Here is a 13,719-nt window from a genome sequence, read left to right as displayed (position 1 = left end):
ACTGCCGGCCTGCCCCGCCCACTGGGCCCTTCAAGAGCAGGCACTGCGCATGCTCGAGCAGCGATGTCCGTCCTTTTACAGTTACAGATAGGTAGCCGTGTTGGTCTGCCATAGTCAAAACAAAAAAAATTCCTTCCAGTAGCACCTTAAAGACCAACTAAGTTAGTTCTTGGTATGAGCTTTCGTGTGCATGCACACTTTTTCAGATATCTGAAGAAGGTATCTGAAGAAGTGTGCATGCACACGAAAGCTCATACCAAGAACTTAGTTGGTCTTTAAGGTGCTACTGGAAGGAATTTTTTTTGTTTCGTCCTTTTACAGGTTTTCCTTTCCTTCTTTCCCGGATGGAAGAGAGGGAGGGAGGTGGGAGCCAATTCAGTAAAGTAGATAAACTGGCTTTCCTACTATTGCAGCCCTTTTCTGTTTAATGTTGTAAACCACCCAAGGATCCTCTGAAAGGTGGTATAGAAATTTAATAAATAGTAATAATTTTGTGGCCCAACTGTATAGCAAGAATCTTAAGAGAGTTGAAAGGGAACTCAGGGGTCATCTAATTGAAGGAATCCTGTACTACACTGGAAAAGGGATTTTAAGTGAAATCTGTCTAGAGCTTATAGGACACCTTAACGAGGAAACGACACGGGTGGCGCTGTGGGTTAAACCACAGAGCCTAGGGCTTGCTAATCAGAAGGTTGGCGGTTCGAATCCCCACAACAGGGTGAGCTCCCGTTGCTCGGTCCCAGCTCCTGCCAACCCAGCAGTTTGAAAGCACGTCAAAGTGCAAGAAAATAGGTACCGCTCTGGCGGGAAGATAAACAGCATTCCCGTGCACTGCTCTGGTTCGCCAGAAGCGGCTTAGTCATGGTGGCCACACGACCCGGAAGCTTTACGCCAGCAACCTCGGCCAATAAAGCGAGATGAGCGCCGCAACCCCAGAGTCAGTCACGACTGGACCTAATGGTCAGGGGTCCCTTTACCTTTAGCAAACAGAAGATTAGGCAAATTCATGGTAATCAATGGAGACTAGCCACTTGGAGGTAGTATGCATGGAATGCCAGTTGCTGAGTAACAAGTGTGCACAGTGAAAACAGGAGTGCCTGGCGTGCTCTGGTCCATGGGCTCACGAAGTCAGACACGGCTAAACAACAAGTGTGCAGAGTGCCATTTCCCTCACACACTGCTTGCAAGACCAATATGCCTTATGTTCTGGAAAGTGAAATTAGCTCCTTTCCAACTAGTAAGACAAACATACATACATGGCAAAAGTGAAACAATTTGTTCTTTCAGATGGAATAAAAGCCCTATTGGGTGGCAGAGTAAAACAACAAACTGCCTCTCCCAGTTGTTCTGAAACTACTTTGAAAGAGGGAAAACAATTTCAAAAAGCCAGGAAAAACTAGGAAACAAACAGATAGGATGGAAGACGGGTTTGGTTTCAGAAGAGATCGGGGCTTCAAGTCACCCACTTGCGCTTTAAGAACTGGAAAACACTACTTCAATTTTCTCCACTTACCCGTTCTCTCTCTTCCCTCAGGGCACCTGCAATCTGTCCTAGCATTTCCACAGCTACATATTGGCCCCCATATCCCCAAGAGAGTTGCAGTCAAACAGATTCTACATCATCTTCCAACAGTAGAATGCTCCCAATACTTTATCCCTCTTTAATACATTTATGTCCCATAAATCTCAATTGTATGCTAAGGACCTCAACCTTGAGCTGCAATCGTAACAAGGTAGATATGAAGGCTACTGAATTCTGTAGGATTCACTTCCAAACATACATGGATTTTTGACCTGATTCTGAGTGGTGGTACTTTGTGTACACTGCTGGCACTGTGATCATCAGTTTCCAGGTGGAATGACAACACTGATTAAAGTAGCCTCGGAATTTGATCTTTCATCACTTTGCATCTTATTTGTAGAATGTTTTCCTGACAGTGTTTGCACCATACACATAAAGATGTACTTGCTTTATTTATGCCTTATCCCGTACAAAACAGCAACTGTTTTAGTAAAAAGTCTATAGCTTTACATTATGAAAAAAATAAGTCAACAGTCTTCAAAGTTCTGTTCATTAAGTCTTCTTTAAAAGTTAGCGAAGTTCTGCACACAACTATTTACAAGAATCAATTTAGAATAAACTTGAGAGCTGACACCATAAAGTGGACCTGGAAACTGGGTCAAAGCCTTTTATCATAAAGAAAAGAGCCTGTTCACACTCATTAGCTTGTTATTGCACACATGTTGTCAATATCTGAAGGACACAAAGGTTCAAGAGGCATAAAATGCCACCGCCTTGTGCAATCAATAAGTGGTCCTTTGTAATATGAATTATAGAACAGACTGGAGAACTACTACTTACTGCCTATCATATTCTTCGTCTGTGGACAACAGCCAATAGCTCAGCACCGATGCTGAAGTTCTCCTTCTAATGTGTCAAGTGTTCAAGCTCTTCAAGTGTGTCAACATTGTCTGGGCTGGTTTATCTTCTGAACTATAATTAAACTGTTTATAAAGCTACCTCCTGAGTATACATAAAATTAGGCAATCACTCAATTACATATAACTCAAGTTTTATGCTTTGTATATAAAAAAAGTAGTCAGGCAAAAACATTGATTGCAATTTCACAGCTGCCATATTCCAGTTCTCCAGACTGTTAGATAAGACAGTTTCAGGTGTATGTGTCTTCTGAGTAAGACATTCCTTTCTCAAAAAGCAGCCAGTAGAATGCATGCTTTGCAGTCATAAAGTATGTCAAAACCTAACATGTCTCCAGCTCAAATTCATCTTCCACCAGGTGGTCAATGCTTCTCACTTTGGTGGGTGTGCCTGTACAGTTTTCCTAAAACAAATGGAAAACTCGATTAACAAACAAGACAAATAGATAAACTATTATTTATTTGAACAATTCATATACTGCTTAGCTACAATTGTCTCTAAGTGGGGTACGGAAAATCTCACTCCTGGGTATTCATTCTTAACACTCTCTGTTGATCATTAGTGCAATTTTTTTCCAAAGTACAGTGGAACCTCGGGTTACGTACTGTCCTCCTTACGGACGCTTTGGGTAACGAGCTCCACTAACCTGGAAGTAGATGCCCGTAGTTGCAAACTTTGCCCTGGGATGTGAGTGGAAGCCGCACGCCAGCAGAGCTGCAGCAGCAGGAAGCGCCATTAGCGAAAGCACACCTCATGTTAAGAACGGTTCCGGCTTAAGAACAGACCTCCGGAACGAATTAAGTTCGTAACCGGAGGTACCACTGTAAAGAATTGTATCTTGCCAAGGGGATTCAATAGCACAGAAGGGCAAATAGATGGCTTTAATTTTTTCTAAGTTCTGTATACCTCTCCCTCACACCATTATGGTTTTTCTCAGAAAAAGGCAATCTGTGAAAATTTAAGACATTTTCCCTTCCTGTCCAACATTCACCCTTTATCTACTACTCACTCACTCAAACCTCATTTTTTTGCCATCATTGCATCACACCTTCACTTGTAACTTCATTACTGAATTTATTCTCTTTTCTCTGCACTTTTCACAAAAAGCCACAACCTCCAGGACTTTCGTAAAGAAAATCTTAGCAATTGTAATACTGATTCACTTATGACATCATAGCAGCAATCAATGGCAATAAGATTTTGAACCACAACCTTTATCTCAGCTTTTGTAAATTTCCTATGACTGTGCAAACCATCCTTTTCCCCCTTTTGTAAATTTCCTATGACTGTGCAAATCATCCTTTCTCCCCTGTAAACCTTTATGTTCTATACTGTAATGTGACACTTCAGTTATTCCTCTGAAGACACAGAACAACTTAAAATAATGTCCATGCTATGTGGGAATGGAAAAGGAAAACTGATCATCAACTTCCTGTTGTTTGTGAAACCTCTTCCTCTACAATTGCTAAAGCGCTGCAATGCCATAATATTTAAAATTATTCTAACTTATGGTGGGAGGTCACTCTGAAAAATGTTCATAATGCAACTTTTGTCAGATATGTCAATCTGGTTAAGGAAAATGTATCACATAGCAAAGCAAGGGCTGTATACTAAAGGCAGAAAATGTTGGCAGGGTGGAAGAAGAGAAATGACAAATGCAAGCATGTGACGTGGGTGGGAAAAGTATACAAAAACATACTAAAGGAAGGGGAAACACATTCTGTACTGGGTGGGCTGAGAAAAGAGGGACAGAAGAGGCATGGGAAGGTGTAGAACACAAGGGAAGAAGAGTTTTACAATCCCTTGGAAAAAATAGAGATGCTATATACTCTGATGAGGTAGTTTTGGAGACAAAAATAAGCAGGCACTGGGTAGTTCAACATCAACAAACCCAGCAGTGCATCAGCTGTTGGCAGTCCACTAGCTTTTGGCAAGCAGCTAGTACCTTTCAGGCTTTGTTGCAAGATTGGGTTAATCCGTGATCTAGCACCCTAACAGTAATGGATACTGAAGCAGGACTAACAAAATATTTATTCCAGGCTTCAAAGTACTTACATCATTATCCTGAGAGCTTCCTTGTGACCCAGCAGAATTACTTCCTATAGATTCTGTTTCCATGTCACCAAGATCAACAGGACTACTATGAGGGGAGAAAAGCAATTATCAGTTATTCATTTTCGACAGTTATAGATTGTCCAAGCAATGTCTATGAGTGATCAAAACCAAGATTCAAGGCCTATGGTTTCCAAGTTTATACATCTGGCCCCATAGCTGTATTTCGATAGCTATTTAAGCTTGGTAATGCTGGTTTTTAAAACCTTTAACAGTTCACATTAATTCTGAAATACTTCTGGGAGTTAAGGCAGTCTTAGTTCTGAGTCAAACATATGTGTATAAATGCTATTGAAAATCAATGTTCTTAAGCTCACCCATTATGCAGATTATATGCTAAACTTTGCATTTAAATGAAGTCTAAATTGAATAACTCTCTTAAACCTAGCTATATTAAGGAGATCACTATAACTGAAATTCTTAAGACCTAAACAGACAGTCCCTCATTCTTTTAAGTTATTAGTTTCTATTCACTCTAAAGATACCTAGTACTTACATTACTTGCATGTCACAACTTCTCTCACCAGGAGGGTCCCAAAAATGAAGTGCAACTTTCCACAGTCTGATTTGTTGGTCCCAGGATCTTCGGCTATACTTCTTAAATTTATTGGGAGTCCTTGGATGGACCCCTGGAACTCGTAGACACCTGGAACAAAAATTAAAAACTGTTGACATGGCGTTTTAAACCAAGCTATGCTTTTATTCCAAATGCAAGACCAAGTATTAATTACAGTAATTTTTAATTAATCAAAATCTCACTTCATTGGTGTCATTCTTTCTGCTTATTATTGCCTATAGCAATTTAGCAACACAGTTGCTTAATTTAACACATATCTGAATGCTTCAATTCAGAACATTATCTGCCTGTACACTTCAAAAGACAACTGACCTGTTCAAATGAGTAATCACAGAACCGCTAAAACATATTCAAAAATCTAACATCAAATTAAAATAAGACTATGGGTGAAAAATAGCTATATTCTTTAACGAAGGCAGTATATTAGAATCAAGCCATACTTTACATTTGCCATAGGTGTCTGCAATGAAACCAGTAGCAAGTTATAAAAGAAAACCCAAATGTTCCTGGTAAACAAGAAAACATACTTTGGAACTTCTCGAATATATCTGTCATATGCCAGTGTGTTCTTCCCATAATTTATTTGTTTCTGTCTCCTCATCAGAACAGCCTCATCCGTCTCAAGTTCCACTGCTGCTGTGGACTCCTTTGAGTCAGAACTGAAAATAAAATGTTGATTTTTTATTTTTTTCAATCTACCCTTTTCATGACAGGTTAATAGCACTATATAAACACTAACAAAACTGTAACACAATATAGTATAGGTGTCCCCCAACTTACACAGGGGTTACGTTCCAAGGCCCCTACACTCATAAAGTGTAATTATGTAAAGTGGGGAGCACCCCACTTTTAAGGAAGGCACACAGGGAGGAGAGACTCAGCCTGGAAATTGCTCAGGGTCGCTGCCCAGCCTGCCTGCCTGCAAGGAACCAGTGAAAGAGGGGCGCCACCAGAACTGTTGCCAGGAGGGGGGTGCAGGCACGCAATGGAGGAGAAGCATAGAGAAGGCCCCTCCCACCCTGCATTGCTGGTTGATCGCAGGCAGCCGTCCCTCACTCAGGCAGCAGCCCCAAACAAGGTGAGGCCAAACTATTTATTTAGCAGTGGCCAACATAAATGCGGTTGCGCATAAGATGGTGGTGGGATGCTGTACTGAAATGTATCCCCATGGTGAAATGGATGTGTTCCTTTTCAGGGTTTCACTTTGAATTTATCTTTATTGTTTTAAAATAAGTACATTTATGAAGAGAAAACAAACAAACAAACATAAACGCAAACAAGCAGGCAAGCAATAGAAAAAGCAAACAAACAACAATATAAGAAACAGCAAAATGAATATGACTAACATCATTTATACTCCCAATAATGAAAACAATTATAAAACTTGTAAAGTGAAAAATTAAAAATGACTTCCAGTTAGTCTCACTGTACTTTATCTACTGGTTACCTTATACTGCAATTACATACTTCTTATATACCATATTTTTTGCCCTATAGGACACACTTTTTGGCCTCCAAAAATGAAGGGGAAATGTGTGTGCATCCTATGGGGTGAATGCAGGCTTTCGCTGAAGCCTGCAGAGTGAGAGGGGTCGGTGCGCACCGACCCCTCTCGCTCTCTAGGCTTCGCGCAGCTCTCCACAAGCTCAACGCGCCCAGGAGAGCCTGTTCTGGGGGCTGGGGTCAGGGGAAGCTCGGGCTGGGGGGGGGGGGGAATAATTTTTTTCCCTTTATTCCCCCCCCCCCAAACAAAACTAGGTGCGCCTTATGGGACGGTGCATCCTATAGGGCGAAAAATACGGTAGCTTCTTTTTACCTCATTACGAACGTATATTTATACAATACAAGGGTCAGTCTAATTCTGCCAAGGTTTTCTTTTATACCATAGTTTTTAAAGTATTCTTTAAATATTCTCCAATCCTTATAGACTATTTGTTTTGTTTGGCATCTTATCCTTCCTGTCACCTTTGCTAGCTGCAGATATTCTACCATTAGGATTTGCCAATCTCCCGTGTTAGGTATTGTTGTATTTTTCCAATTTCTTGCTACTAAAATTCTGGCCACTGTTATCCCATACAGTGGTGCCCCGCAAGACGAACGCCTCGCAAGACGAAAAACCCGCTAGACGAAAGGGTTTTCCGTTTTGGAGGCGCTTCGCAAAACGAATTTCCCTATGGGCTTGCTTCGCTGTCCTCCGCTGTCGCGGGGGCTTTTAAAATGCTGGGGGATGGCAGTGAAGGTTTCGCTGCCGCCCGCCAGCATTTTAAGATCGCCCCGGGACAGCGGAGAAGTCTCCGCTGTCCCGGGAAGGCAGACGGGGGGGAAGCAAAGACTTTTGCCCCCCGCCGGCCTTCAGAAGAGGTCGGGGGACAGACTGTCCCCGGACCTGGTCTGAAGGCGGTTTCCATAGGAACGCATTGATTTTCAATGCATTCCTATGGGAAACCGTGCTTCGCAAGACGAAAAACTCGCAAGACGAAAAGACTTGCGGAACGAATTAATTTCGTCTTGCGAGGCACCACTGTACATGAATAATGTTCTTTTCGATTTCCCTATTTCTTTTGGCAATATGCTTAATAGAAATATTTCTGGCCTTTTTTTTAACGTAAATTTAAATTGTTTAAGTTCTTCATATGTATTATTCCAAAATACACTGATGATACATTAAAGAACAGGAAAGCTCTAGCTTTTTCATAGCTAACCAGAAAAACAGTATAGTTCAAAATAAGCATTTCACCACACCCAACAGATGAGTTTTTGACTCTTACCTTCCAGAAGACAGCTTCCTCTCTCTTCCATATTCATTTATCAAGAGTTTTCTTTTGTATCTACAAAATGTACTTTTATTTTAGCACACAATTCCACTATTTTATTATCATAGCCACTCTATTGCAGTACGGAGATAAGGCTGGACCTTTACATAAGGCTGTAAACTGCTGAAACGTTAAATCTTGGTCACCTGATATTGAGGCTTATTTAATAAATACTCCGTTGAGTAGGACCCATTCAATCTCTTCATAATCAGAACAGTTGCTCCAAGTAAAGAAACTGTAAGCTTCTCCCAAAAACCTTTACATCTGATGTCATAGCTTTAAGCTATGTTGCCCTTGTAATAGCTACAGCAGAATACTTTTCCCAAGCACTTAACAGCGTAGGTGCAATTGTTTCCAGTTTAACAACCCCACTCATAACAGTGATTTACCAACTTTAACATTACAGTGATACCATGTGGCTCAGAGGTGGCAAATTACTGGCCCACATGCTAGGTGTAGCCTTGGAAGCCCTTTCACCTCTGTATCATTTAGGCTTCAAAAAGTATTCCCCTTTTCTTAATTAAGAAAATTACTACACACACATTAATATCTTAAAAATATTATTAGAAAACAAGATGTAAATCCTTCAATCATAATTACAATAAATAGCTTTGTTTTATTCAAGCAGACCATAATAATCATTTCCTAATTTATTTTCCCTACTTGAGCTATACTCCCCAAATGTTAAGCATCCCCCAACAAAGACTACAGATTCGCTCAATCTTGCAATAGAAAGCAAACATTTAAGTGCAGGAGGCCTGGAGATATCACTGCTGGAAAGTTAAGGCCCTTCCTTTCCCACACACAGCGAGAACCCCTTTCCCACCTCCATTTAGGATTGAAAACAGCCTTTTAACAGTTGTGAATATTTTGCAAGCATAAATTCCTGTGCAGGTAAAGAGGTGATGTTTCGGGATACAGTGGTGCCTCGCAAGACGAAATTAATCCGTTCCATGAGGCTCTTCGTATAGCGGTTTTTTCGTCTTGCGAAGCAAGCCCATTGACAGCTTAGCGGATTAGCGCTACAGCTGTCAAGCGGCTTCCAGCGATCAGCTGTTAAGCGGAACAGCTGATAAGCGTCTTAGCGGCTTAAGAAAAGGGCGAAAAAAGTGGAAAAAACCCGCGGGGGGGATGCAAGATTTTTTTCGTCTTGCGAAGCAACCCCATAGGGGAATTCGTCTTGCGAAACGCCTCCAAAACGGAAAACCCTTTCGTCTAGCGGGTTTTTCGTCTTGCGAGGCGTTCGTCTTGCGGGGCACCACTGTATTGTGGTTGGGGAAGATTAACCCTCCCCTGCCTAGCTGCAATACCCATGAAGATCTAAGACAAGAACAAAAAGCAATCAACTAATATAGCTTACTAGGTCACTTCCCAGGCTGCTCACATACCAATAAACTTATCCAAAATGGGTAGTTTCATCATGACATAATTGTTTTACTATATTTTATCCCACTTTACAGACCAATTATTGTCTCTCAAAGACTTACAATAATAAAGTTATAGTTATAACTTTGTACAATATAACATAATCAATAATTGTTTTTGTTGCCAAATGAAAAAGACAAAAATGTTGTCTTTTTCTGAATATGGGAGTTTTCATTATTATTATTCTCAACTCACTGCTCAGAGGAATAAATCACAATGCTCCCACATTCAGAATAAGATCTACTTCTAGCATCCAAGACAGTTAAAATTTGGCCATCTCATCAGTACTAAAACACATAAACGTAATAGGCTGTATGATAACAATTACAAAGTTATTTACTAGAAACCACTTCTCAAAAATTAGATACAGCTTCTCATACTGTCAAAATCAGCATTGTGACATAATATATTATTTCAATATATTATTTCACGATGTTGATTTTGACACAATGAGAAGCTGTATCTAATTTTTGAGAAGTAGTTTCTAGTAAATAACTTTGTAATTGTTATCATACAGCCTATTACGTTTTTTCAATTGGATTTGCGTAATATAGGCACTCTGGTGGTTTTGATCTCATCAGTAGTAGGCAGCCACTGAATATTTCTACATCCCAACAAATATTTTTAATGAATTATGCAGCCATACCTTGCCATTTCTTTATTAACATTAGTCCGCATTTCATCTTCTTCAACTGCACTTCCCCAGTCTGAACATCGTGAACGGGGTTTATGGCCTTCTGGTGTTGTGAAACTATAAACCAAATCCCAATAAATATAGAATTGCAGCTTTAAAACAATATTTTAAAAGTACAATAAAATGTGTCCTGTACCAGTAGGCCCACAAATTAAACAATTCAATTTGAATATTTGCATTTAACTTCCTCTAAAAGTGTAGTATACACCTAGTATGCTGCAAGTGCATAATCAGTTGTCAAAAATTGCTGCATATCATCTATGCGTTAAAAATTAACTTTAACTGTGCTTTAGGTTCAGCATACTTTATATACATACCTATCTGGCCTACTGTCTGACAAACTGCATGTATTTTTATCATCAGAATTGGACATGCTTGGATCATGTGTGCTTCTGTGTTTGCCATCTGCTCCACGCTTCCTTCCTTGAGTCCAACGAGCTGGTGGTCTGTGAGGAAGCAATCAGAAAGTGAAACTGTAAACAATTTTGTATATGTAGACTATAAAGTCACTAGAAAATGCTTGTTGGGGAGGGTTATGGGATTGTTATCGGGCTGCCATTCTCATTTTTATTTTTATTTTGATTATGCATTTTGTGTTTTTATATTGTGATTTTATCCTGTGAACCACATTGAGACCTGCAGGTATAGCCGGTATACAAATTTAATATATATATTTTAAAAATACAAAATTTAAATCCTAATTGGATTGTTCTACTTATGCCCTCTGAGGACTTTACAACTAACTATGTGGATAGAGAGAAGAGGGGGGATAATCTAAAAAAAAAACAAAAACAAAAAAAACAACGCCCTCAGATGACTTGACAAAGTACTGCATGTTGGCGTTTTAACCGCACATCTTAAAACTGCACCCTAGATGTGGAATATTTATTGACAAACATTTAGCACAAAGAGTCTCCTGTACCCCCTAGACCAGCCTTTCTCAACCCTGGGTCCCCAGATGTTCTTAGACTACAACTCCCATCATCCCTAGCCAGCAGTCACAGATGATGGGAGTTGTAGTTCAACAACATCCGAGGACCCAAGGTTGAGAAAGGCGGCCTTATTAAGACTGTTTCATGAGCAGAGCTGTTCTCTCCAAGAGTCCCTCCAGTTTAGAGTTTCCTCTATTTCGGAAATCGCGTCCCAAAGTCGATCTATTGTTCCACGGCCTATTGGAACAGCACGCAATAAAATAAAACTCTCAGAACATCGGCAAATAAGACAGAAATTCAGGGAGGTTTTTAATATTTAACGCTGTACTGTTTTTAACCCTTGACTGGGAGCCACCTACAGTGGCTAGGGAAACTCAGCCAGATGGGCGGGGTATAAATAAATAAATATAATTATTATTATTATTATTATTATTATTATTATTATTATTATTATCTTAGCGATTATAATAAACGATGGCTGAACTATTATCAATAAAAAAATAACTTAAAATTATGAAATTGGGGGGGGGGGCGTTACTCGCATAAACAAACAAATCTCCCTCCTTTCTTCTTGGTTCCCTCATTTGCCTTACCAGGGTCTCCTTCCTTCTCGCTGTCCTACTTCACAGAAACCATAACAGGCAGATTTTGGGAATGGGGGGTGGGGGGGGGGAGGAATTTTTTTTAAAAAATAATATTTATTCAAAGTTTAAAGTTACAAAAAAGAAAAAAGCAATACAAAATACAAAGAAAAAGAATACAACAATAACAGGAAAAAAGAAAGAAAAAGGTATAAAAATACATTCACTTAAAATAGAAAAAGAACAGATTAAACCTTTACAAATTTTCTTCCTTTTACTTGTTTCCTTGACCTCCTCATACCTCCCAATTTTGTATTCTAGTTCCAATCGTTTTTTCAGCAAATCCTTCCAACCTTATTTTCATTTAAGTAATTTAATATATTATAATTTAACGTCCTCTCTTTCGTCAACTCGTTTTTATTTAATCCTTTATATCATTTCTACCAAAACTACCTAATTTTCTTTTCCCAGCATCTTTCTAACAGTCCTTTAACTTTACAATATTTTTGAAGATATACTTTAATTTTTTTCCCAATCTTCTTCCACCGACTCTTCCCCTTGGTCGGGGGGGGGGGGGGATGGAAAGGAGTTTCAAGGCCCTCTCGGCCCCCACGGCGCCCTCCCTTCGCCTCGCCGGCTGAGGCACGGAAGGCGGCCCTCGACACAAAGCGGGGCCTGGGTCGCCTTCAGACCCCTCCCCGCCCCCACCCACCCCAATTCCCCTCAGGAGGCGGCAGAGGACACGCACCTACTGTGAGCGCGGCCACCGAGCGGGCTCCGCTGACGCGACGACATGGCTGAGCCGGATAAAAACAGAAAAGAGCCGCTCTTTTCTCCCGCCGCCGCCGCCTTCCGTCCTTCCCTCCCGCCAAACAAGAAACGACTGCGCTCCCCTCCCTCAAGCGAGCCTCGAGAGAGCGCGCCTGCGCGAACACCGGCTGGGCGGCTCCTACCATTACGGCGGGGGGGGGTTGTCCTTGTCACGCGGTTTCGCCTTCGCGGAGAGCAAGCCGCTTTGGCGAGATATATGTGATGTATGTATAACCCAGTTTAGCAAGGGGGAGGGGCAAAAGCGGCAGTCTCGATTCCCCCCCCTCGCCCCTCATAGATTAATTACCCCCCCCCTCAGCGATGAAGATGGTACGTCCCCCAAGGGCTGCGCCAATGGGAGCTTCTACTGAGCTGCCTGCTCCGCCCCGCACAGAAGCGCGCGCTTCCCTTTGTCTGCCTGTTTTGCCTCGCTTTTCAAAGGCTCCGCCCACTCGGCGGGATCAGTTGGCGGGAAGGTCTGAAATGCAAATACACATAGACATACGACAAACGGCAAGCCCCTGCCAAGAGCCGGATTTACGTATAAGCTAAACAAGCTATACCTTAGGGCCCCACTCTCTTGCCCCCCCCAAATTTAAAGGGGGGAAAAACCTGGATGTACATTTCCAAAATAATACAAATAAAATAAAACCTACATACAGCAACAGTGTTTGGTGTTGTGTAGGCTCTGATGATGTACATCTTTTGTTATGTGCAAATGGCTTTAGATACTTATTAGGTCCATAAAAAGGTAAAGGTACCCCTGCCCGTACGGGCCAGTCGTGTCCGACTCTAGGGTTGTGCGCCCATCTCACTTAAGAGGCCGGGGGCCAGCGCTGTCCGGAGACACTTCCGGGTCACGTGGCCAGCGTGACGAAGCTGCATCTGGCGAGCCAGCGCAGCACACGGAAACGCCGTTTACCTTCCCGCCAGAGCGGTACCTATTTATCTACTTGCACTTTGAGGTGCTTTCGAACTGCTAGGTTGGCAGGAGCTGGGACTGAGCAATGGGAGCTCACCCCGTCGCTGGGATTCGAACAGTGGCGTAGCGTGGGTTGTCGGCACCCGGGGCAAGGCAAGTATTTGCGCCCCCTAACCCGTGGATTTTAGTACTCGAGTCTCTTCCACTAGATTAGCACCCCCCCCCTCAGATGTTGCGCCCGGTGCGGCCGGCCCCCCCTGCACCCCCCACGCTACGCCACTGATCGGCAAGCCCTAGGCGCTGAGCTTTTACCCACAGCGCCACCCGCGTCCATTAGGTCCATAAGTTACCATATAATAAGAATAATAATTTTTATTTATACCCCGCCCTCCCTAGCCAAGGCCAGACTCAGG

General features: G+C 41.8%; 1 protein-coding gene across 1 annotated transcript; it reads right to left on the bottom strand.

The window, feature by feature from the left end:
• Window positions 1-1,955: 1,955 nt before the first annotated feature.
• Window positions 1,956-12,499, bottom strand: SLBP (stem-loop histone mRNA binding protein). The gene is made up of 8 exons (XM_083738536.1): window positions 12,323-12,499; window positions 10,379-10,507; window positions 10,014-10,118; window positions 7,898-7,957; window positions 5,657-5,788; window positions 5,049-5,198; window positions 4,496-4,580; window positions 1,956-2,843 (listed from the first exon to the last, which is right to left on the bottom strand). Exons 1-8 carry the CDS (start codon window positions 12,367-12,369, stop codon window positions 2,763-2,765), a joined length of 789 nt encoding a protein of 262 aa, XP_083594662.1. The 5' UTR covers window positions 12,370-12,499; the 3' UTR covers window positions 1,956-2,762.
• Window positions 12,500-13,719: the final 1,220 nt, after the last annotated feature.

The sequence above is a fragment of the Podarcis gaigeae genome (assembly GCF_964106915.1).
Source record: "Podarcis gaigeae genome assembly, chromosome: 5".
Taxonomy (NCBI): domain Eukaryota; kingdom Metazoa; phylum Chordata; class Lepidosauria; order Squamata; family Lacertidae; genus Podarcis; species Podarcis gaigeae.
This window is presented reverse-complemented; position numbering and strand designations above follow the sequence as displayed.